The sequence below is a fragment of the Ambystoma mexicanum genome, chromosome 3p (genome assembly GCF_040938575.1).
Source record: "Ambystoma mexicanum isolate Mex_15411 chromosome 3p, UKY_AmexF1_1, whole genome shotgun sequence".
NCBI classification, from domain to species: Eukaryota; Metazoa; Chordata; class Amphibia; order Caudata; family Ambystomatidae; genus Ambystoma; species Ambystoma mexicanum.
This window is the reverse complement of record NC_090925.1, coordinates 707,915,830-707,942,259: the sequence shown is the minus strand read 5'-3', so window position 1 is coordinate 707,942,259 and position 26,430 is coordinate 707,915,830. Positions and strand designations below refer to the sequence as shown.

Sequence of the window (26,430 nt, the reverse complement as noted above, 5' to 3'; positions counted from 1 at the left end):
ATGTCTTTTGAACAGTTCACTGTGGACAACCCTCTGCCGGGTTCACTCCTGTCAACACACTATTATTTACTATTATTTATTGGGACTTCAGGCTTTGTCCCCTTTTTATCGGCATACCTCCATCGGGTTCACTCTTGCCAATTTAGTCAATCTTACAATTCTGTGAACAGTACTTACGATGCAAGATTCACTTCCCTTAGCTTCACGATCATCTGCCGGTCAAAAACTTTCGACTGTACAGAGGATTTAATTGGACCCCTGTATGACCACTTTGACCCTCTTCTCGCCTTTCCCAAGGCCTTCTGGTAACAGTAGTTCCACCAATAGGGTAATCGCCTAGAGTTTTCCCACAGAGAGCAACCACGTGGTGGCTGACTCCTCTGTAGCTGGTTTTCCCCTCTCACATTAACAGTTCTTTGTACTTTCTGCAATTAGACGTTTGTTATTTTTGTTCAATACAGTTTGGTCTCTTATCGGCTCCCCATCGACTACTCACGAGCTGTGATGAACCTTTTGGCTTTTCTTGTCTCTGGAGTCAAGGACGGTACTACAGAGGCAAGCGTCTCTTCCCGACTTGGTTATCAGCGGAGGAGGGCCCTGTGTACCGTTGACATGGGCTGCAACGCACGCTGGCTATTGTTCGTGGTCTTACGATTCCTTCCGTGGAGGTTTCACAGGCCTTGGTCGGAAAGGGCACGGTCGCTTCTCTCCTTGTCACTCTCTCGGTTCGCAACGTCTTTCTCCTCCTCTTGAACTGCCGTGCTAGGTTAGCTCTCTCGTCTTGCGGTCTGCCTTGCTCGTATTGTGCTCTCATGCTCCACCTTTTATCCCTGTCGGGAAGGGAAAGGGCCCTCAGGTGTGTGTGATTCTGCTCAATTGCCTGACTTTGCCTGACCCTTGTGGTGGGACATGTCAGGTAAACAGTCTGGTGTTTGTCTGTCTTCTTTCGTGGTGTGCAAATGTTTTTGTGCCGGAAAGGGGTGTGGGGGGGAAGAGTGTTTGAGTATCCTATGGCGTAGGATGGGGAAAAGGTGTTATAAGAAGGGGGATACTGCATCTCAACCCCCGTTGACCACGTCATCCTGCTCTCTCGCCTGAGCCAGATTGGTGTTTTGGGTCAGGCACTGGCTTGGTTTGTCTCAGGTCTCAAACTCTTTCCCTTCCTCCTTTCACATCTCAGTCCTGCCACCTCAGCTGTTGTGATCCCCAGGGGTCTGCCCTTTCCCCCATTCTTTTCAATATTTATATCTTCCTCTTGGTGTGCCTCATCCGCTCCTTTGGCGTCAGGTGCTATTCGTATGCCGACGACACCCAGCTTCTGATCCATCTCGACCTCGATCAGGCTGAGGTGTCGACGTGTCTGCATAAGTGCCTGATGGCCGTGGGGGAATGGATGGGCCACAACTGGATGAAACTGAATGGGGATAAAACAGAGGTGCTGCTGGTGGGCTCTACCCCTGATCCATCACTATGGATTTCCTCATTCTGGCCCCCCACTCTGGGCCCACTCCCGGTGCCCACAACTAAAGTAAAAAATCTTGGGGTCTTCATGTCTGATAATCTTTCTATGGCTGCTCAGGTATCTGCGGTATGCCAGACTGGGCATCTTCAGTTGAACATTTTGAGAAAGATACTCCATCTGATCCCGGTCACGCTACACCCTCCAGTCGTAGCTGCCACGACTATGAGCAAATGAGACTACTGTAACTACCTTTACCTTGCTCAGCCTAAGGGGCTGGTGGCCGTTTGCAACGTCTTCAAACATGGCGGCCCGGGTGACAACCAGGTCTCCCTACGAGGCTCACATCACCCACGTATTGCATTCTCTGCATTGGCTCCCAGTAGCCCAGCGCATTCAATTTAAAACATTTTGCATTGTTCATGGCCAAGGAGCAGAGCACCTAAGTTTGTGCGCTATGGCCCTAATCGCTCCTTGCAGTCCGTAGGCTCCGGCTTGCTTTGTGTGCCCTCTTTTCGGCTTTCCCGGGTGGGGGGACAGGCTTTCTCAGTTGCTGCCGCCCAGCTGTGGAATGCCCTCCCACTATCAGTGAAACTTCTGCCTAATCACCTGCTCTTCTGGAAAGCCTTAAAGACTCTCCTATTCTGATTCAGTGCTCTCCTTCCTAGCTCTCTTTTGTGCCTGGTTCAATGGGCTCCTTTCCTCTCCAGCGCCATGATGCCTCCGGGCGACCGCGCGTGCTTTACAAAACTCCATAACATGACATTGGTGTCCCACTTCCCCTCCCCGAGGACCGCCCATCCAGGTGATCCTCCCTCAGTGGTCCAGAGAACTGGATCCAATAGCGATGACTGTGTCCTGTACTGGCCACCTGGATGACAGAACTCTGGGGACAAGTCAGGGAGACACCTTCAGGTTCCTAACGCTACAAGGTCAATTATTTCAGGACTGAGTAGTAGGAAGGAATATGATATAGTCACTGGAAATGCTTAATTTGTCGTCCCTATCCCTTCTTTATATCTTTATATATATATATATATTCTGTCAACTCCAGGCAGCAGAGATAGATTTCTCCTTGAGAGTGAACGTTTTTGGGGTATTTTATAAACTGTATTACATTGGTGTTACTCCAGAAGAGGACACACACTGCAATCCGCATCAGATCAGGACATGCCCTGCAGCTCACACCAAATGACCACATGTCCTGTAGCCTACACCAGAAAGAAAGGACATGCCCTGTAATTCACACCAGAACAAGAAATGCCCTGTAGGTCACACCAACTGAGGACATGCCCTGTAGCTCACACCACATGAGGACATGCCCTGCACTGAGGACATGCCCTGTGGCTCCCACCAAACGAGGGCATGCCCAGCATGTAAAACATGTCCTGTAGTTACTCCAGATGAGGACACGCACTGCAATTCAAGGACATGACGTGCACCACACACCACATGAGTACATGCTCTCTAGCTGCACCATATGAGGACATGCCCTGCGAGCACAGAAATCCCCCATGAAGAAGCACCATATCATGATGAACCCACCAGATAGACTGTGTCGTATCCGCTCTCCTTCCCCACCAATGCCAGTCCCGACACTGCGTGAGAGTGACCAGACAGGAGCTTCTTACAGGTGAGACCTAGAGGGAGAGAAAGAGAAAAAGTGAGAGCTTGGGGTGAAGGGCGAGAATGGAGCAAGAGGGAGACCCTAAGAAAGAGTGCAAGTGAGGTAGAGAGAAAAAGGTGGACTAGATGAGCAAGGATGGAAAGAAAAGAAGCGATAGAAAGGGAAGGAGGAAAATGAGATGAAGAGGGAGGAGAGGATTTGAGCTGTTTTTTCAAGTATATGTTATGTTATGTTAACGGTTCTTATATAGCGCACCGTCACCAATGGACGTGGTCCCCAGGCGCAGTATAGAATAATACCTGAATGGAAAAAAAGGTCAACGCACAATTTCAGAAAGCGCACACCATTATTCCATGGCATTCAATACAATGGAACTGGGTCTCATAAGTGGCAGCTTCTGGAATGTTTTCGAAGTTTATTAGCGCAGCATGGGCCAAACATGAGGAACATTGAATGTTAAATTAATTGAAGGTGATAAGTGTAGATGTGAGAATGCAGTAAGCTATAGGGAAAGAATGGAAAGTGAAAAAAGAACAACATCAATCGCCATTCTGAAAAGCAGGGGGATATTTTGAAGTAATTTAGTTGGACAGCAGTGGGTGGGCATCACTACGAATTGATGGAAAGCACTGTGTTAAAATTGTAATAATAATGAGGCGGTTCTGATGACTCTCCTCTGTGTCTGAGTAGTAGTTTGTCTACATGCAAACTGTACTGCGCCATTAATCTCTTGCCTCATCACAGTTCTAACAAATAAGGGCTACTATTCTATAGAATTTTTGTTAAGCGCCAACTCGCCCCCAGACTTCAGAGCGCTGACAGATAGTACAAACATAGAACATTGAAATAGCAGTGGAGAGCCATAGGATACATGTCAGAACTGGAGTGACGAGGAAGGAGGTGAGGTTTAGATTCCTCCGCCATCAAACAAATGGGTTTTTAGTGCTTTTTTGAACTGTGCAAGCGAGGGAAGCTGCCTGATCGATAAGGATACATTGTTCCAAACACCTGGGCCCCAGGCATTGAGGCTCAGGTCTCCAAACCTCTTAAGTTTAACACAAGATTGCAGGAGTAAATTCTTGTTGTTAGACCGAAGAGTCCGCCTGCAAGGTAGTATACTAATCCTAGATTTAAAGCAGCTGGCAGCACTACCTGCAAGGCATTTCTATACCATGCAGGATGCTTTAAAATGAATCCTTTGCTGGACAGGCAACCAGTGTAGTTTCCTGTGGGCATCCGATACGCGGTCTCGCCGTCCAATGCAGCATACACCTCTAACAGCTCCATTCTGCTAAACCTGGAGACAAGCCCATCCTTATTCTGAAGAAACTTGTTTGGCAATCCTCTAACACTCCCTCCCCCCACCTCCCAGGGTTGCTCTTCTAGAACCCGTCCTTTTCCCTGTGCCTTTAGAGAGTAGGTCCTCCCTTGTGCCTTGTATTGCATGTCTGTCAGAGAAAAAGTTGGGTTCTGCTCTGCAGCTAGTGATTGACATTCAATTAAAGATTCAAACACGTAGGAAAGCGGTCCTGTCATTTGTAGAGAAGAAGACTGTGTCATTGGATCTGACGGTGGCGTTCGGCATCACATATTAATGGGAGTATGCAGGGGGTAGTGTCAGAGGCGTAGCCAGGATTGCCTAACAAGTGAGGTCTGACAGTAATGTAGTTGGGCCCCCCACATAGAAGCTGAAACTATTGCGTTATAGTACAGACAGGAAGGAGATGGAATGCGAGCGGATAGAGATATGGGGTTTGTGTGGTTATCCATTGCCTGGCCACGGCCATGATAATGAGTCTGGACATTCCCACATAAAGCACGCCCTCCTGGGATTTCTTGGAGCCAGCTCTATCATGCAGTCCTTACATTTTAAGAAGTCTGTTTGCTGCACCAATAGTCCTTGCCTCACATACATCTCAGCATGTAGCTTACAGCAGTAGGTGGAGCCTGCAGACTCCCCACTCCCTCCTCTGCCAATGCCCAGATCATTGTTGTCTAGCACATGGATAACATTGTATCAGTTTCAAACATAGAGATATTGACGGGGCAATGCGACATTGTGAAATGGGACCTCTCTTCAAGGAGCTACAGTTGTGTGAGTGCAGGGTGTTTTACCCTGTGAGGCCTATTCCCCTCATCCCCTGACTAACCGTTTCCCTTTAAGATCTTGTACCACCTTACACTGAACACACAAATCTCCCAAACACGGCTGCCTCAGGCCTAACCATTAGCACGGCAACACTAGCTGAACCATGTCTAAGGTCTCCTCTTTAGCCTTATCACACTTTCCTATGCTGACGGCTAACCAGAACCAAAGTGCTGTAGTATGAGATCTTGGACTCTTCCCTTCGGATAGCATACTCCCAAGCATCTCAGCCAAACACACAGAAAACGTATAGGAAAACAAGACCTGGGTACTTCCGACCTGCACCCATCAACACCACAGGTTTCACATCTGCTTCTTTCACTCTCTCACTGCCCAATTTATGAACCCTAACCCCTTTTTCTTACAGAATCATGCACAGTGAAGCCACCAAAAGCGGCAGAAGGGTGCTATACAAAACGACAACATAAAATACAACTCACTAGCAGAACCTGTATTCTACATTTTGGCGACGAGGTGTAATAGAACATTTGAAAGAGCAAGGGCTGGGGAAGGAGTCATCCATGTACACCCACCACACATGAAATTGGGCAAGTCCACAACCAGCACCACACCACAGAATGGATGCCAGAGGAAAGTAGTAACACCAATTCAGATTGCATGACTGCAAGGCCATGTAACTGCAAAATGTGTAAGGGGCATCAAATACAGGGAGAGAGCAATAGGTGTACCTGGGACTGGGTTCACATACTCACTCTGGCATTCTGGGAGAGAGAGCAAGCCTGTGTTGTACTGCCACTTGTGGAACTCTTGGAGGAATTTCAGTCTATACATTGTCTATAGTTGAAGGGTGTCGACAAGGTATGTTGGGTGGCAGGAAAACAATCAAGACACTTAGATTGTAGTTTAACACTATTATTGCTATGTAGAAAACTGGGTTGGTGTTGAATAAACTCCTGTTACAAGTAAAGAGGTACTTACTATGCTCAGTGTCCGGATGTGAGGTATGGATTGGGTGAAAGTACCTGGTTAAGTGGACTCCTGGTCTGTGTCTGGAATTTTCTATTTTAAGACACACAGAGATACAGTGCCCAGCGAGCTTCTTGATCTTTCTCATCAATTTTGAACCTCCTTGGAGCAGCTCCTGTCACCTTGTCGAGGCAGGTGGTCACCTTCCTAGGATTCTCAGTGCGATGTCTGCACACATGGATCATTAAACCCTTCTTACTCTCACTTGCCTTTGGGGATACCGTAGCAGCAGAAATTCCCCAAAAACCATGTCAGGGGATTAATTTAAAATTATTAGCAAGTATGTCTTACCCTGGTTAGGGTTGTTGTCAGGCTGAAGTTATCTCCCACCAGCCAACAGGCCTCCTCCTGGGCATCAGCCTGTTAATACGTCTTTCCTGCAGCTCCCTGCCTCTGAGCTCTGGCTTCTGTGAGGTATTCAGATATAACCCTCAGTAGGCTAGTGTTGATCTTTCTTCCTTTAGCTTTGGCATTTTGCAACAACTGAGTCACTCTCTTTAGAAAGCAAGCATATCAGCCTGAGATTGTTCACCTGGAAGTGTTACAATGTGTGCATCCCTACTTACACAGACACCACCAATGCAGTTTCGTGAAAAAACACATTCATGCAACTAAAATGAATACCCACTTGCAAAATGCAACATGAGGACAGTGCCATGTCACCCAACCCATCCCCAGCACCACCACACAACACACTGGGCCTCATTACGACCCTTGCGGAAATGGAAAAATGATGGCGGAAATGCAATACCGCCATCGAACACCGCTCGTTGCGATCATGACCCGTCACCGTAAAGTACGATGCCATTAGCGACACCGCAGTGAACGGCAACGCTAACTGCACCAAGTACGCGCACGCGCGCCTTGCAAAACCGGAATCACCGCCATGGCGCAACGGTACGCGAATTCTGACCCTAGCGGACATGTACTGAACGCCATCAAGCACGTCGTAAAGTACCATTCCGCCATGGCGAGAAATACGGCAACGCGAACCAACCGTAAATGGCCCACTGAGTGCCTGTACTCCACTCCCTGGCCTCATTGCACAACTCCTGGCATGCGCAATGTACTCACACTATGCAACCAGTGAAATCCACAATTCACCCATGCATGCCAACGTAGAAAAGCATGCAGGGGCTCAAAGCGCCCCGTGAGTGGGCATCCATGTACGGCATGTCACCATAGCCGTACTGACGCAGCACAGGCATGTGAAGGTACAACACATCAAAATGAAAATCAAGAACACATGACACAAAACAACAGTAGTCCCCCATCGCTTGCCACCAGCGCAAGGCAACATCCACAACAGCATCCTGAGGGGGATTGCACCAGCCCTGTACTCTTGCCAGTAAACAAACCAACCATCAGCAGAAGCATGTACCACACAAGTCGGCAGAGTGACTGAGCAGCCAGGCTCATCCCAAGAGGGGCCGATGGGAGCTGCAGGGCACAGATGGCATCAATACAGAAGCTATTCCAATGGACATGACCCCAGTCCCCCTCCAACAAACGCACGCAAACACAGTCACCTGTGACCAGCCACATTCTGAACAACCCATCATTCCACCAATCGACCTGGCTGACAGGCACCAGTCGGCCAAAAGCCAATCCCCCGCCCCTGAACAGCACATCATGTAAACAGTCACAACGGCAGCCTCTATCCGTGACCATACTGTGCTACGTAGGCAAACGCGGCCAGTACTGTACCACACAACTCAACTCAGAAGGCGGAACACAATGCAGATCATCACGCAATACATACCGCCACAAAGCGAAAATCGCCACATCACCTGCAAAGAACAACGCAACACGACAAATATCGGAATACAATTTAAATGCACATCCAAATGACAAAGGCCCCACAGCAATTTGCAAAATAACACCAAAACAACCATCATCACCGAGGGCTGCATCTGCAATAATAGACCGGCTTCCACTTGTGTGACGCCCTGTACCATCATGGCACACAGGGCTTACATCAACGTTCCAAAAGGCAACATGGAAGCGGCAAGAACCGCAGGTCCGTCCCATGAGGCAGGCACTAGTCGAGCTGAAAGGCCGAAATGTTGCACCTAGCCACCAGTACAGCGTAAGGGCATGTGGCCCATTGGCGATCGTCCCATATGATCGAAATGGTGCTCCACTGATTCACCCGAAGCTGCAGGAGTCGAGAGTAAAAACCATCTGGAGGAGTGGCGTAGAGATGGCATCTGCAATAGGGCAGGAGATACCTGTCACCCAAAAGAAACACAAATCAACCGATTGCATTACGGGACTCATGATGCATTACAATCTTCATTCAACACACCAAATCCACACCCATATGCATGCTAGCCCACTCCAAAGGAATATACACACCCCTAAATCAGTATCGAATCACAACGAAACCAATCGAGCTAAATACACCATTGGCAACGTCGGTTACTGTGCATGCGTCCGTCAAGATAGAACCCATGACATGGGATTAGTAACGTGCCTAGACACAAGTGTATGAAGGCGCGTCGAGACAGGGAGGATCCGACAAGGGCAGATAGAAGTATGTCCCACTATGGCAGCCTTGCATCACATAACGCAGGGGAAGGGGAGTGAACCAAAAAACCCATGTACATGGCAGACCCTAAACGGATTCATCAGTCCATGCATCCACACATCATTCCCTCATCCCGCAATGAAAACGCATGAATATTCACTCACATAATATGTGAAACTTCCATCGCGTCTGTGCGTAATGCAGTCCGCCAAAAACCACTGTGCCCCTGGCCGGATCTGTAGTGTTGTGAAGCAAGATGGATTTGGGAACGTCCTGCCTCATCGTCCACTACGCTATTGCGCATCCCATTCAATTCATATCATTCATTGCCTGCTCGTTATGGGCCATGTCCCAAGGACATTCTACAATAGAACGTTACATTTCCAGCCAGACCTGTGGGCGTATCCTCGCCGCTACTTCAAAACCCAAAATGCTGGCCTTCGAATTCCTCACTTGCAACATTACGCCGAAAAGGCTTCTGTGAACGCTTGCATTCACAATTACATCAATGTAGTGCGGCTGTGTGTCATGATGCTAACTGGCTGCAATCACAAATGGTACGCCACGCCCGTCGGTGAATTACGTTACTGTGCTGCATGAGGGTCGCCCATCGATCGAGCCCTACATACCACTGACTCTTCACAGGTATGTAAGCGGCTGCAATCATAGCATGTGTAACAATGGGAGCATAGCATGAAGATCAGTCAAAGTACATCACACTGCCATCGGGATTAGATACATGATTCAAATCCCAAGATGCCATGCGGCCAAATGCAGCCTTACGTGCGGGACGTGCTCGACCAGAAGGGATTGCATCTGCCACAGATTCATTCAATCAGCACAGGTGGAGGCCATACAGGCCGACAGCACATATATTGCAGACCCAAACCCCTCCCACAACCACTCCCACTCCAAAATGCTACCGGCAGGACTAGCGATGTTGGGCCTGGGGTACCAGATAGCACTGCAAGTGCTACAACTACAAGAAGACGACGAACAACAACAGGTACAACAACCGGGCGCACAGGGGAGTCGGAGGAGAAGGAGGAGGAGGAGGGCAAGGCAGGGTCAGCAAGGCCCACAAGCACTGCCACTACCACCACGCAGGCGGCCCGCAATCCCACGCCTCCGAGCCGATCCGTTCAACCTCACTGCTGAGCAGATCCACACCCTCTACCGTTTGGACCGGGACACCATAATCGCCATTGTGGACATGACACATGCTGACCTCGTGAGCATGATAGATAGCCCAACCGCCATCCCACCCCTACTGAAGGTGGTGTCTGCACTCCACTTCCTGGCCACAGGCACCTACCAGCACACAGTGGGACAGTTGCATGGCATTTCACAGCCACTGTTCTCACGGACACTCTTCCAAGTGCACGATGCCCTCCTGAAGCACGCCGACGACCACATCACACTACCACGCACGTACCAGGAGATTACCAACGCTAAAGTGGGATTCCATGCACTTGGCGGCATCCCGGGTTGCATTGGTGCCATCGACTGCACCCATGTTGAATTGGTTGTCCCACATGCCATGGAGGTCCAGTACCGCAACCGGAAACAATTTCATTCAATCAATGTGCAAATGGTGTGTGACTCCAACAAGATATTTACGCATTGTTGTGCCAGATTTCCAGGATCTACCCATGATTCTATGGTCCTGAGGAACACAAGAATACCACGCTACATGGAGCGACACGCAGGGCACAGATCCTGGCTACTCGGTGAGTCTCATTCCATGCATGACATCGTGGCCCATTTGATGCGTCAATGACCTTGCAGGGGGGGGGGGGCTACTTAGCACTATCATTCCACTGACACCCTTTATTCGTCTCATACAGGTGATGCCGGGTATCCACTGAAGAGATGGCTCCTTACACCAATCCGGAACCCACAGAACGAGCATGAGGAGGACTACAACCATGCCCACTCACGTACCCGTGTGGTCATTGAACAGGCATTCGGCCTACTGAAGGCTCGTTTCCGCAGCCTCAGCAGGTCTGGCGGGGCACTCATGTACAGCCATGAGAAGGTTTCTAAGATGGTCATGGCATGTGTCATGCTGCACAACATGTGCATACGTAGGAATGTGCCCATGCCCCCTGACGCTGTACTGCATGCACCTGAAGATGATGATGATGATGAGGGTGGGGATGTGGAGGCACCTCAAGGAGTCCATGAGGCACAGGATGCACGTGCAATCCGACAGAGCATCATAGATGCATGCTTCTAGCAACCACGCATGGTGCCTATTACACGGAAAGGGGACCTGTGGCACTGTGTGTGTGTAGTACAGGCACATTGTGGACTGTACGCCTATGAAGGCCTCGTACGCAAATATCAATGTCCACACATGTCATTGGATGATAATGAGGTGCTGTATTGTTAATGTGATTTGATTTATACACCCTATGGACCCGCCACCCAGTGAAGCCCAACACACCCCCTCCACCCTACTACCTCCCCCCCCAACACCAGTGTCCAAATATGCATGCTGTCCGTGGGTAGACGCTATTGCAAGCCCCCTCTACGGGTATCAGGGGCACCCCTGCCCGTGGAGCGCAGGTTCCTGCCAGATCTGCGTTGGGGGCTGCCCTGGACGGAACTTGCCACGGATGAGGTCTCTGCCTGCTCGCGTCCATGCATGTCTCTGAGGGTTTGTGAGAGCTCCGAGAGCACACGGCGCACAGCAGCAAGTTCAGCACAAACGTCTTTGGACGTCGCATGCAGTTCCCCCCTCAGGCTCTCGGTGCTTTTCTCCATTTGTGCTCTCAGGCTCTCGGTGCTTCTCTCCATTTCTCCCCTGAGGCTCTCACTACTTTTCTCTATTTGTGCCCTGAGTGTCTCGGTGGATGTTTCCATGGCTGCCCTGGAACCCCCGCATTCATTTGCATGGTCCTTGAGTAGCGTGGACGCTTCCTGCTGTTGCTCGATCAGCAGGTCGAGGGACTGTTGCCTCTGCTGGGCCATGGACATTTGCGGTGGTGTGACAGGGGGGCTGCTCAACACATGTTGCCTTGGCACAGGACTTGTGGGGGTTGGCCAGTCGTCGTCTTCAGGGTGCCCCTGCGTGGTTTCGTCATGGTGTAGGGGATGGAACATGCAGGGGGATTGGGAAAGGTCATGGATGGTACCTACGTCGCCAGCACTGTTTTCCGTGTCGGAGCATGCTGGCATGACAGCTGTGTCACCTATGGTGCTGCTACCACCAGAGGCAGTGCCATCAGATACGTTCTTTGGGGGGACCTGTGGTGCTGGGGTTGTGGACTTGCTGGCTGCTGGGGTGCCTGTTGCAGTCCCCTCCAGTGTGCTGCCACTTGATTCCTGCTGCTGCCGTGTCTTGATCCTTGCACCTGAGGTGGAGGCTCTTGGGACGTTGGTCCTGGCCCTCTTTGCAGGCGTGCTGGTAGGGGTGTCCTGTAGCTCGTCGTTGGTATCGGACCCTGTGGTGGAGTAAAGAGGGGCGAGCGTTAGTTATGGGTCTGTCGGATTTGGAATGGCAACGTATCAAATGCATTGGGGTGGTACATGAGGCTGATTTGGGACTGGGCCTTGGAGGTGGTCTCATTTTCGTGTGGATTGAGGATGCATTCATTTGGCTGCCTGCAGTTAGGGGGTGCATGCTGCACATGTAGGGGTTGTTTATGGCTTCTTGATTGATTTGTTTGTTCATTCTGACTTTTAGAGGGCGCTGTCAGGGCTAAGTATGTATTGCACTATGGGGTCACATGGTACTGCACATGTTCGTGGTTTGTGGATTTCGCATTGTTTCTCTTGGCCAACCTACCTGATTCTCCGGATGTCGGCACTCCTTTCTCCATCCCTCCGACTCCCTCTATGCTCTCCATTCCTATGGTGGAGGCGCAGATTTCCTCCCAGGGGGTCAACTTGATGGGCGACTCTGAACCCCCCCCGGTAGCTGTGGCGATGTTCCTGTTCGCAGAAAGTATGCTGCGTACGCGGATCCGCAGGTCGTCCCACCGCTTGCGACATTGCTGTGGCGTGCGGGGTGTTGTCCCCACCGCACTTACGCGCTGTGCCACCAGGGCCCATATGGCCTTCTTGTTGGCAAGGGCCGTCCTGGTCATTTGACTGGAGAAGACGACGGCGGAATTTTCCTGTAGGGTCTCGGTGAGCACGGTCAGTTCCTCTCGGGAGAAGTGTACCTGCCGCTTGCGGTCACACGCTTTCTTGGCTACCTTTCCCATATTTATTTTTTTAACTGGGGTTGCTAACGGGTTGGGATGTGTGTCAGGGTCGGATTTTTTATGGTTGTGTTGGGATTCGGTTTTTATAGTTGTGCGGCGTGCTGTTTCCCGTTCCGGCCACATGCTTTTACTTCCGTTTCCGTATATTTACGGTGGCCGTAATTTGCGGTGCACGCTCTTTACGGTGACCGCTCATTACGGTGACCGCTAAGATGGGTGGCGGTATTGCACCTGGTGCAGCGTACGACGGCGGTAAGGGCCGTTTTGGGGTCATTTCCGCCATCGCAGCCTTTCGGATTCCGCCATGGCGTAATGCTCGTGCCCGATGGGTCGTGATTGGCCGCACTTTGCTCCTTCGTGCAATGGCGGAAACGCTATTTACGCTGTTGCGGTCCGGTCAGTCACTTTCCGCCAGGGTCGTAATGAGGCCCACTGTGCCATGTCATGCTATGTGCAGGTAAACAAAGTAATCCCCACAACATGACACAAGTGTCACAATGTACAGTGTCCCTAATTGAAACTCGCGACACCTGAAATGCTCACAGTAATGCAGGACCAACAACACACTTGAGCAGGTATTTAGCAATAACACTTATCAGCTACTGACCCTCAAAACTACCATTAACATGACATTACGAATGTAAGGAATTAGTAGTCTCACCACCTGGAAATGCCTGCACTCCCACCACTTCCAACTGTACAGTGTTGCCGCCATGTAGAGTTGTAGTTGCACTGCTGCCAACATGGACCCCATCTCCAAAGTAGAGGGCCTTTTGTAGACATGAGGAAAGGACCTGCAAATTAGGAGGAAGACACGGATGATGAGTTACACATCAATGCAACATGCAGTGTACAACACAACAGCAATATGCACTAGGAATGTATACACAGTATTGACTAGACTACCCACACATGTAGTGGGAGTCCAATGTCACCATGTACGTCAATGTCACTTGGGCACACCCTTTGCAAGCCCATGGAAACGGGAAGCAGGAGGGGTGTGTGTGACAAAAACCCAAGCATCTGAACCAAATACATGACAAGCCTGCATGTGCCCAGCCACAATGCAGCGTATGCCCACAGGAGCCACAGAAGGCAACACATTGTCCCAAAAAAAAAAAAAATTAAAGATAAAAAAAAAAATAAAAAAAATCAAAAATGGCCATTAATGGGCCCGGGGGGGTTGGGGAGGCCACCCAGGAGGTCCGAGGACAGGGTGCACACCAAAACCCACCTGTGTGGATCTTGCGAAAAAAAACACCTCCATGGGCTCATGGCCCACACGGCTACCCTATTGTGGGAGTATCACTGCTGTTGCTATTATCACCCTGTGCAGCTGCATCCGGAGGTGGTTGCACTATGGGAGGCAGCCCACGCAAGGCCCTAGTCCGTTCCTCCATGGCTGCAAGCATGCGGGTGTGGTAGGTCTCGTTCTGGAGGATGAGTGTGCGGAGGTCCCCATGCAACAACTCACGGGATGCCCGGACCTCCGCCCTAGTTGCCTGCATCTCAGCTGAGAGCGTACAGGTGAGACGCTCCAGCTGCTGTTCTCTCCTTCGGTTTGTTGAAGCCTCAAGCTCAACAAGAGTCGTCCTGAGGTGAAGGAGCTCCAGCCTCAGGGCTTCCCTGTGGCCCTGGGACTCTATGGAGATGGCTTCCTGCAGAGTCGCCAGTGCCGCCCGCCTGTCCCTGTTGGACGCCAACATGTCCTCCCTGTGTGACTGGCAGATGGAGTCGGTTGCCTGCTGTAGTCGCTCCATCAGCCTTTCGGGGGGGACAATGGAAGTGGCCACCCTATCCATGGCCTGAGCCATCATCTCTGATGATGCTGCCTGTTGGGTTGCCATACCGTAAATGGATTGCTCCCATGCGGTATTGCCAGGTGGCGTACGGCCACCACGTCGGCGGGCACCACACCTGTCTGGGGCAAGGCGAACTGCGCCTTGCTGTGCCGGCACTGCCTGAGGCTGCAGGACTGCATTCCCCCTCTGATCTGCTGACCCAGGAACAGGATCAGATGTCGCAGAGTGTGACCCTGCATCCGTAACCACCAAAGGCGTAGCTGCCAACACTGACATCCCCATTGAGGGTTCTGACCCTGGTGCAGGTGGGTGGGACAGAACAGAATCCCTCCCAGGAACACTCACCTGCGACGGCACGTAGGTCTCATCATCCGAATCAACACCGGAGTACAGCTCGGGGGAGGTGCTGCCAGAGACACCCCTTGAGAGCACGACCTGCAGCAGTTGTGGGTTCTCACCCACCACCACACCACATCCCTCACTGGTGGTCGGTCGGCCCTCGGACACCTCCTGGGTCTGCACCATCTCCACAACCCCAGCAGTATCAGGTGCGTCTTCCCCTGCAAAGACATAAAAGCAAACAAATGGAAACAGGCATTAGCACCATGGCACACAATGAGGGCTGAGAAGCAACAGAACCAGTACTTCATTGACACTTGTCCCACATGACTAAAACCCTCCCATGCATGCACCCTCACTGCGTATGAAGGGCAGGCAAATGGCACACACTGATGACACCAAGATGGAAGATGAACACATTTTCTGCATGCTGCCTGGCAGTGGCATCACACATTGGCCTGTGATTGCCAGGTGAAATACACATGCCATCACACAGATGGCATGTACCATTGCTATTGAGTGAAGATGGAGAGGAGGGCAGCACTTATTCATTCAGTCCAGTTCCCTCATGTAATAGCTTTTCTAATTCAAACAGGTCTGATTTTTCACCTGGCGCTGCCAGTCCAAAATGGTCCGATTGCACAGGGACATGTGTGAACAAATGATATCCAGGTAACAAAGTCACTCCACTTTACTATAGCCATGTCAGACATGTGACTAGAGGACTGAGAAATGCCTAGTAAAAGTGGTGGAATGCAAACAATCTGCCTGAATGAACAGAGAAAAATAAGCAACAATGTTGTGGCAAGGTGACACTTCAAGGGCAACTGGCGTGCTGTTGGGCTACATGTCTACTGTTGGCAGAAGGGATACTGCTATGGCCAAATGCTGCTGCGCAGAATGTATTGCATGAAGCACATGGGTGACCCAAACGACTCAGGCGCACACACCCTCACCTGGCACACAAACAGAAGCCCTCACAAACACACCATGCACATGGATGACACACACATGCATGTGCACTCACCGGACAATGCCTCATAATCAGGCAGATCTCCCACGCCTTGGATCTGTTCCTCCGTGACGTAGGTCCCAGCGACTGACTCATTTGGAGTGAGTTCCATGTCTTCTACTGGAGACCCACCTCCAGTCACTAGAGTTGCGGCATGACTTGAGGCCAGCTTATTCTTTGCCCTGCGCTTTAGGTCATTCCAGCGCTTATAGCAATCTTTGGCTGTGCGCCTCACGATTCCAAGGGCACTTACGATGTCAGCAACGGTCTGCCAGTGTGCCTGGCGTTGTGCAGGTGTGGTCTTGGATCCTGCAACAATGACCATCTCGTTATCATGTGCGGACACATACTCGACAAGTGCATTCAGTTCGGCATCCGTGAAGCTGGGCTTCCTCGACGGGCCGGACTGTGTAGCCGTGTCTGGGGCATCAGCCTGTGCCGGACGAGCACTCTTACTCTTCCGCTTGGAAGGTGGTGGTGATCCTGAGTGTCCTGCGCCGCTCTGGACACTAGGGGCAGGAGCCCTGGTGGGCTCTGTATCAGGAGTGTGGGATTGCACACTCAGCGTGGGAGTTGGTGCAGGCATTGGCTCAAGTGTAATGGTGTCAGGGGGAATGTCAGCAGGATGGACTAGGACTGACACTGTCCTGGCTGGGTGTGTGAGAGCTGGGGTGGATGGAGCCGCAGCTGCCCCTGGAGCCTCTCCACCCTGCCTACTTGGGGCAGCAGATGACCTTGCTGCCCCTGATCCACGTGGCCTGATGACATCAACGTGCACCAGCGCACGTGTCATAGGCCTGCTGACCTGGAAGTCAGTCATGGAGTCAGCCAGGTCTGGTGCCACAATGGGCTGGTCCAACAAGGACTGAGCATGGATGGTGTCAGCCACATCAGCCTCAACCAGGGGGGGGGGATTATGGGTGCCCTTGACTGGTCCTCCACACATGGGGGGACAGGGTCACCCTGCAAGTAACGACCACGTCCCCTACCAGATCCACCATGGCCACCACTTGTGGCTCGTCCACCTTTGCCACCCTTACGGATTCCTCGCCTCCCAACCATGGCACTGATGTTAATGTGCGTATGAGAGTGGCTGTAAACTATTGTCCTGGGCAATTGGGGGTCAAAGGGGTTGGGTACCAGATGATAATTGTACCCTAGTGCTCTAGCAAGGCTGAATGTGACCCCTGGGGAAAGATGACAGGTCACGCAACGCACAGGAAGCCCAAAAAAGGGAGATGACGTGCACGCAACCCCTCCTAGACCACGTGTGTGGAAAAAAAACCCTGCACTACGCTGTGGCATCCAGTAACACAAGAATGAACGTATGCGTGTCACACGCAGCCTAGAATGACCTCTGAAGGGGTAGGCTACACACGGGGCAAGCACAGATGTTAGATACGTGCGTGACTCACCGTCTGCCAGGAAAAAGAGCGTGAAAAAGAAGTGCGTTTGGTTGGCAACACCCCCGCCAAAAGAAGAATTGTACGCTGTCTGAGGAGACAGGACAACAGTAGAAGGGAACACTGTTTGAGGGAACAGGCCCAGGAAAACCAGAAAAAGAGAAAAAAGAGAAAAAGCTGTCAGAGGTAACAGGGAGTACGAACTTGAAACGCCGTGAAGTAAATCGCGTGTGAACCGACAAGAAGTACAGATTTCACCCACTCGCTCTCCACGAAAAGCACGTACAAGGAAATGGTGTTCTACACGTACCTTTTATGCAGGCCCACACGTCCAGTGTCACTTCCGCGTGTACGCGTTAGGGCCATTTCCACCAATTACACGCTTTGTCACTTCCGCGTGTACGTGCTATTTCCACCAATTACAAGCTTTGTCACTTCCGCGTGTACGCGCTATTTCCACCATTTACACGCTTTGTCACTTCCGCGTGAACGTGCTCTTTCCACCAATTACACGCTTTGTCACTTCCGCGTGTACGCGCTATTTCCACCAATTACACGCTTTGACACTCGGACGTGTCTCATTTTTTTAACACGCAACATTTCAAACGTGTGCCATATTCAACGTGCACGTGACTTCATAGACCCGCATACGCTGGTGGCCTTTGGGCCAATGAATGTACAGACGTGTGCTGACGCGCTTACGCGCTAAGGGCCTTTCCTCGAATTACACGCAGACGTGCTGGATTTTCACGTGCAAAATCACTCCGTATCAAGCTGGCCACGCCTTCACACACGGAAGACCACGCTCCTGCCCAGAAGGCCGAATTACTGCCCCCCAGAGCCCTGAGCACGCTCCCACCTGCCATCTGCTGCTGCCTGACTGCCTGCTGCCCACGTGCCCTGCCATTTGCTGCCTGCACATCAGCCAGGGGTGCTGTTGCTGTGACCACCCCTGCTGGAACCGAAGACTCCCGACTGCTTTTCCATCGCCCCACAGCCCAGCCCCAGGACCCAGTTGCCCACCCACTCCTGCCTCTGGGGTTGCCATGTCGGGCACTGCAACATCTGGCACCAGTGTCAACCCCCGGCCAAGGTGGCAGAGGGACACCAGCTTCACTGCCACCGAAGTTGGTGTCCTGGTGGAACATGTCCTGGGGCAGTATGATGCCCTCTTTGGAAGGTTGCGCGCCGACAAGGAAGGACGGACTCGGATCTGGATGGACATCGTGACTGCCATCAACGCGGAGGAGGTGGCAGTCCGCGACTACGAACGTGTCAGGAAGCGCTGGGAGGACTTCAGGTCCAGGACCCTCAACAAGGCCCGGCGCCTCCTGAAGGCAGCGGATGCTAAGGGGCGCTGGGGCCACTTGTCGGAAGATCAGATGAGGGTCCTGGAACGCATATCCCCAGCGCTCCACGTCCAGGTCCTTGAGAGGCAGACCCGTCTGGAGTCGAGCGGTAAGTGTACATGCATACTGATTGTAAGCTGTGCGTGTGGTGTGCCAGGAGTGTGCAGGTTGAACATGTATTTTTATGTGGGCAAGTAGGGGGGGTGTACAGGGCCGTGAGGGTGACACATGCGAGGGGTCTCATGTGTGACCCATGGATGGTGCTTGTGTGTGCGGGCTTGCATGGCACAGGATGTGGAGGAATGATTGTCAGGTGTGACATGGATGTCGATCGGAACACTGCGACAGTTGGCGGAGGTGTACACATGCATGCAAGTTTGGTGGTGTGTGTGCATGTGTAGTGTACTCCCTATGTTGCATGTGATGTGTGGATGACCTTTGGCTGCTCATGCTGTTGTATGTGAATGGATGGTGCTGGCTGTTGCAATATGCCTGTGGTATGGCTCATGTGTGCAAGTTGAAATGACATGTGTGTTGGGGATTGTGATGCCATGTCTGAGGTTTACCAATGCCACTCATGTATGACTGTCATGTGTGTATGAGTCCATTGGACAGTGCCCTGATGCCTGTGTTTTCTTTCTCCCTGTCTGCAGCGTCAACTGATGAAGAGGGCGGAGAAGGTGCTGTGGAGCACAGCGGCAGGGGTCGCATCACCAGCCGGAGATGCAAGGCCCGGATCCCCTCCCAGGTTCTGATCTCGTCGGGGAGTGAGGAGTCCGGTGCCTTGTCCCAGGCCGCAGCTGCCGAGGGGAGGTCCAAGAGGTGGAGGTTGGAGTTGGACTCCTCGGCAGCAGAAGGGGCAGCTGGGACCCCACAGGGCCCAACGGAGGAAGATGGCACGGAGTCATCCAGGTTGGTGGGGGGTTTGGAGGAGGCGGAGGCCGTGCAAGCGACAGAGGCGGGGTCTGGAGGTGGGGATTCCACTGGTGCTAGTGGTGCAGTGCAGGATCTGGGACAGGAGGCAGCACAGGCCGCCGCGGAGGTGCGTGTGTGCAATCCTGTCCCTGCTCCTGTCACTGCATCATCTTGCACCAGCCGGGATGCCTACCTCCAGACCCGTTCTCAGGGAGGGGATTGGCTTACAACACCTGGCCTTCCTCTCCCTGCGGATGTGGCTATCCTGCACCAGGTTGAGCCTGTCCAGGGTGGGGTGGCGTTGCGTCAACGGGCCATGCGAGCTGACCTGCAGTCTTTTCATGATGAGTCTGCACGTCTTCTTGCATGGCTCGTTGACTGTGTTGACCCACTGGGACAGCTCACCAGGGCTGGATTCCTCCGTTTCCTGGACCTTGTTCCGACCCCCTCCTCCACGGAACCCCCTATGCCCCAGTCGTCCTCCATGCCATCTTCCCACCCATGTGTCACCTGGGTGCCCTGTGGAGCTGCCTCCGACCGTGCGGCCAGGCTGGTGGACAACAGATCCCTGCCACAGTCGGGAGTCGGACGTCCAGCAGGGGTGGCCACATCAACAACTGCACCCCAGCTGGAGGAGGATGTGCAGGCACCATCGGACAGGGCACATGGACAGCAGAAGCTGCAGCAGCAGGAGGCTGTAGGTGGGAGCCACGATAGCTTGGGGCCTTCAACATCGGAGGGGCAGGCATCGGCCGGAGGGCAGGAGGACCCTGGACGGGAAGTGTCTTCCGTGTGGCAGCGGTTGGGCCACGCCATAGATGCAGAGCGGCAGCGGGCGGAAGAGGCGCGGCTCACGATGGTCAGGGCGGAGAACTCCATGCGGAGGGCCCTGAGGCGGGCCGAGTGCCTCGAGGCAATCCGAAGGGAGTTGGAGGTGAACATGTCGGCGTCCCTGCGGACCCTCGGGGCCATGGAACAGGTCCGCCTCCGGGACATAGACGAGGAGTTCGATGATGCCCTGGCCCGGAACACCACTAAGTGAGCCGCTGGACTGGCCCGCCGCCATTGTATATAGTTATTTAGTGATAGGTTTCCTTTATAGTTTATTTTTATTTGGAGTCGACGGACACTGCTCCACCTTTGGTATATATTTCCATTTTAGATAGGTTTTTTGGTAGGTTTCATTTCTTCTGTTGGGATGATGGACCCTGAATACTTTGTACATAGTTGGACTTTGGATTTGGATATTTTTTTTACTATGGATATTTTTTTCCATGGAGCAATGGTTTTCATTTTCTTTTTTCCCTTCATTTCCTTTTTATGGACTTGAACTTTGGAAGACATTTTTTAGGATTATCATTTATTGATTTTAATTTGAAAAGGGACAGCCAGCTTATTTTTGTTTTTTTTTTACTTGTGTATTTTGTTTCATTTTGATTGCCATTACTGTTATTAATACATTATTTGGATTTTTTAATTCTTCAATGTGTGGTTTCATCTCATTGTTTTCATGCATGTCATGATATGGGTTTTCAGGATCACTTGCAACCATTGTGTGTGTGTGAGACACATGTGTTGATTTACATTGTTTCCATTGGAGTAGTATCATGGGTGCATGTAATACTTGGTTGTGTCTTTGGGCTGTGGTGGCTGGCCATGAGGCCCATGCTTGAGGATTGTCAGGGCCTGTGGGCAGGGGGACATGGGTGGGAGCCTGGTGGGGGCTGCCCATGGTGGCTGGGGGTGGTGGGAGACATGAGTGGGGGCCTGGTGGAGGCTGCCCATGGTGGCTGGGGGGTGGGGGTGGTGGGAGACATGGGTGGGGGCCTGGTGGGGAATGCCCATGGTGGCTGGGGGGTGGGGTGGTGGGAGACATGGGTGGGGGCCTGGTGGGGGATGCCCATGGTGGCTGGGGTGGTGGGGGTGGTGGGAGACATGAGTTGGACATGAGTGGGGGCCTGGTGGTGCTGCCCCTGCACTGCTGGGGGGTGGAGGTGGTAGGAGACATGAGTGGGGGCCTGGTGGAGGCTGCCCATGGTGGCTGGGGGTGGTGGGAGACATGGGTGGGGGCCTGGTGGAGGCTGCCCCTGCACTGCTGGGGGGGTGGGGGTGGTGGGAGACATGGGTGGGGGCCTGGTGGGGGATGTCCCTGCACTGCTGGGGGGTGGGGGTGGTGGGAGGCATGAGTGGGGGCCTGGTGGAGGCTGCCCATGGTGGCTGGGGGGTGGGGGTGGTGGGAGACATGGGTGGGGGCCTGGTGGGGGATGCCCATGGTGGCTGGGGGGTGGGGGTGGTGGGAGACATGAGTGGGGGCCTGGTGGAGGCTGCCCATGGTGGCTGGGGGTGGTGGGAGACATGGGTGGGGGCTGCCCATGGTGGCTGGGGGGTGGGGGTGGTGGGAGACATGAGTGGGGGCCTGGTGGGGGATGCCCATGGTGGCTGGGGGGTGGGGGTGGTGGGAGACATGGGTGGGGGATGCCCATGGTGGCTGGGGGGTGGTGGTGGTGGGAGACATGAGTGGGGGCCTGGTGGAGGCTGCCCATGGTGGCTGGGGGGTGGAGGTGGTGGGAGACATGGGTGGGGGCCTGGTGGAGGCTGCCCCTGCATGTCAAGATCTAAGTCTACCTCCCCCTTCTCCTCACCTGACTCTCCTGAGGTGGATTCTTGACGGCCAGGTTCAGTCTTCTGGAGTCTTTTTTCTTTTATCCTTGCACCCTTGGGTGCTCGAATCTTCTTTTCGTGCAGGTAAGGTCTAGCCCCTCCGGAGGCCACCTTGACAGAGGCAAAGACCTGTCCTAGGGGAACCCCAGGGGGCCAGCCTCCAATCTAGGGAAAAAGCTCGAGGCAGAAAAAACCCTAGTTCATAGATGATCTGGATGATGATTCGAAGAGATGGCACAGCAGCTCTTGTTGTGGATCCAGAGAGGTGAAATTACAATCCAATGGTAAAATAGATAAACCTCGCGGAGGCGAGCAAAACACAGCATATGACTGGGGGTACAGAATCAAGTAAGAAGGGAGCTGCCGAGCTGGCAGTGGACGAAAGGCAGCAGAAAAGGAGTTGAGAACAAGTACGAAGAAGAGGCACTGCGTCCAAAAGGTAGGAAGATGAACCAAAACTGGATATGGATAGGTAAGAGAGGAAAGGAAACGAGCGTAGTTCAGGCTCGCTACGGGGGGGCTGTAGAAGGAGTAGAATCACGGAAGGAAGATACGAGTAAACAGCACTCGGAGCGTTGAAAGAAACAGCAACAGATACAACGCGCCGAGCAGGGGGGCGGAGCCTGCTTTTAAAGGCATTGCGCCATGTTGGATGAGGACTAGAAAGATCCTCGGTTTCGGAACTTCCAAGGCATCGCGCCATGTTGGATGAGGACTAGAAAGATCCTCGGGGTCGGAACTTCCATCGACTCCAGCATTTCCAATCCTGGTTCCTGACAGTATACCTCCTTCCTCTCGGGGAACCCCCCGGCTTGCCCGGGTGGAGACAATGGAACTTCCTGAGAAGTCTGGGTGCGTGGATGTGGCTAACTGGTTCCCAGGTCCTTTCTTCCACTGGATAGCCCTTCCAGTGTACCAGGTATTGGAGTCTGCCCTTGCGGTATCTGGAATCCACCAGGTAAGCCACTTCGTATTCTTCCGGAATACATTGTACTTGGGCGCGACCCTTGTGGATGGGTCTAAGGAACGGATCTTCCTTATACTCCTTAAGCAAGGATATGTGAAAAACCGGATGAACTCTCTTGAGGTAGTCCGGAAGTCTGAGCCTGTAGGCTACCGGATTGATCTGTTGAAGGATAGAAAATGGCCCAAGAAATCGAGGGGAAAACTTCCCAGCATGAACCCATCTAGGTAGGAATTTGGTTGACAACCAAACCAGTTGACCCACACCCCAGTTGGGATTAGATCCCCGGTTCTTATCTGCCCATCTCTTTTGAGTCTGTAGACTGGCCTGGTGTGCCTTCTTGGCAAGACCATGAATTTCCTGTATTTCCTGCAAGATACCATCCAAGGCAGGGATCCTTGTGGCTGGAGAACTAAGACCCGGTAGATGTTGAGGATGATACCCATACGTGCACAAAAAAGGGCTCATTTGGATAGAGGTATGCAGAGTGTTATTGTATGCAAACTCTGCTTGCGAGAGGAAATGGTACCACCTCTCCTGCTGTGGACTGCAGAAACACCGCAAGTATTGTTCTAGGCTGGCATTCAGCCTTTCTGTCTGCCCGTTACTCTGAGGGTGGTAACCCGAGGAAAGAGCGCGGTGGATTCCTAAAGTCTGACAAAGTGAAGTCCAGAATTTGGACGTAAACTGAGATCCCCTGTCCGATACAATAGTCCGGGGTAATCCATGCAGTCGGACAATGTCTCGAAGAAAGACCTCAGCGGTCTCAGAAGCGGATGGTATCTGCCTGAATGCAGAAAAGTGGGCCAGCTTGCTGAAGGAGTCTATTGTGACCATGATTACTGTCATGTTGTTAGAAGGAGGGAGTTCGACAATGAAGTCTGTAGACACGTGTTCCCATGGTCGTGATGGTAAGGAATGCTGCTGCAAGAGACCGAGTGGTTTGCCAGTGCGGTATTTATTAGAAGCACATATAGAGCATGAAGTGACATACTGGTGCACATCCTTTCTTACCCTTGGCCACCAGAAACCTCGTTGCAGCAATTCATAGGTCTTTCGGATCCCTGGATGTCCTGTCAAAGGAGAATCATGACACCAGGAAAGAATGAGTTTCTGCAGATCTTTAGTGGGAATGAAAAGTGCGTCTTCATGGTAGTACAACCCATCACTACGTAAGCGGACCGAAGAAGGGAGTTCTGTGCAAGCCTGATATTGAGGTATCAGGTCTTGGAGGAAGGAGACAGTAGTTGCTAAAACCTTAAGATTGGGGAAAATACGGTCATGCCCTTCGTAATTCCCTGAGCTGTCCCCAATGCTTCGTGACAAGGCATCCGCCTTCTTGTTTTCAGAGCCGGGAATGTAGGTTATCACGAAATCGAATTGCAAAAAAAAATAAGCCCACTGGGCATGTCGGGCATTGGTACACTCCATTTGTTGGAGAACCCGAAGGTTACGATGGTCCGTTCTGATCACAAAACAATGGGCAGCGCCCTGTAGGAGATGTTGCCATTCTTGACAGGCTAATTTGATGGCCAATAGCTCTCTTTCCAGAACAGAGTAATTGCGTTCGCTGCTGGTGAGGGTCTTAGAAAAGTATGCCACTGGGTGTTCATACTCATCCGCGGCCTTCTGCAATAGGATAGCACCTATCGCTCCTATCGACGCATCAGTCTCCAAAATGAAAGGTTTGGTTTGGTCTGGTTGTACCAGAACAGGCGCAGAAGAAAAACACTCCTTAAGGCTTAGCATAGCCCTCTGTTGTTCCTCTCCGAAGACAAACTTGACACCCTTCTTTAGCAGGGAGGTCAGAGGAAGCTCTAGGTTGGAGAAGTTGGGAATGAACCTCCTGTAAAAATTTGCTAACCCTAAGAAGCTTTGTAGCTCCTTGACGGTATTGGGTTCTCTCCATTCCTTGATGGCCTTAACCTTACCTGGATCCATCTCTATGCCTCTTCCTGACAAAAGGAATCCTAGGTAGGATACAGAGGTGGTTTCGAATTGACACTTCTCCGGTTTAGCTAATAGCCTGTGTTCTTGAAGACGTTGCAGTACTCTCTTAACCAGTACCCTATGCTCGGTTAATGTCTGGGAGAATACCAGGATGTCGTCCAAGTACACTACAACAGATACAAACAACATATCCGCGAATACCTTGTCCATGTATCTTTGAAAAATGGCTGGGGCATTGACAAGGCCGAATGGCATCACCCGGTACTCGAAAAGTCCAAATGGGGTGCGGAACGCCGTCTTCCATTCGTCCCCTCTTCTTATCCTTAGGAGGTGGTAAGCGCCCCTTAAATCCAGTTTGGTGAAGTAAATAGCCCCCTGTACTGCCTCCAGAATATCTCGGATCAAAGGCATGGGATACCTGTTCCGAATCGTCACCTTATTCAAACCTCTATAGTCTATACATGGACGTAATTCTGCACTATCCTTTTTTGGAATAAAGAACAAGGAGGCACCACAAGCGGATCTGGACTCCTGAATAAGCCCGTTTTGAAGATTGGAGTCTAGGTAATTCCGTAGAGCCTTTCTTTCAGGGAGATACAAGGGATACATCCGTTCAAACGGAACTACAGCATCCGGAAGTAAGTCGATACCACAGTCTTCTGCCCTGTGAGGAGGTAACTCACGTGGTTGGATGTCTAAAAACACCTCCGAATACTCTTGGTAATGTGTTGGAACCAAAGCGATGATAGCCGGACTTAGAGCAGGACCCGACCTTCCGCCATGGTGAGTTAAGCTGATTGACTGGTTCATACAAGTGGACCTACAAAAGTGCGAATTAAAGCTCACTCTATTGGCCTTCCAGTTGATCTGAGGATTGTGTCGTCTTAACCAAGGGATACCAATGACCACTGGAAAGTGAGCAGCTCGGATCTGATCGAACACCAAATATTCAGAATGGTGGCTCAATTCCATCTTCAAAGGTATAGTCTCTTTAGTAATAGGTCCGGAGGACAAAGGCCTCCCATCCACACCTTCTACAGGTATGGGAGTTGTCTTTGGTCTTGTGGACACC

General features: G+C 51.9%; 1 protein-coding gene across 1 annotated transcript in view; it reads right to left on the bottom strand.

Annotated features, from left to right (window-relative positions):
• Positions 1–26,430, bottom strand: part of LOC138580751 (uncharacterized) — a 333,494-nt gene that overhangs the window by 93,574 nt on the left and 213,490 nt on the right. Inside the window, exon 13 of the mRNA XM_069651540.1 lies at positions 3,005–3,099. Within this exon, the coding sequence (XP_069507641.1) occupies positions 3,005–3,099 (95 nt within the window). The remainder of the gene's footprint in view (positions 1–3,004; positions 3,100–26,430) is intronic.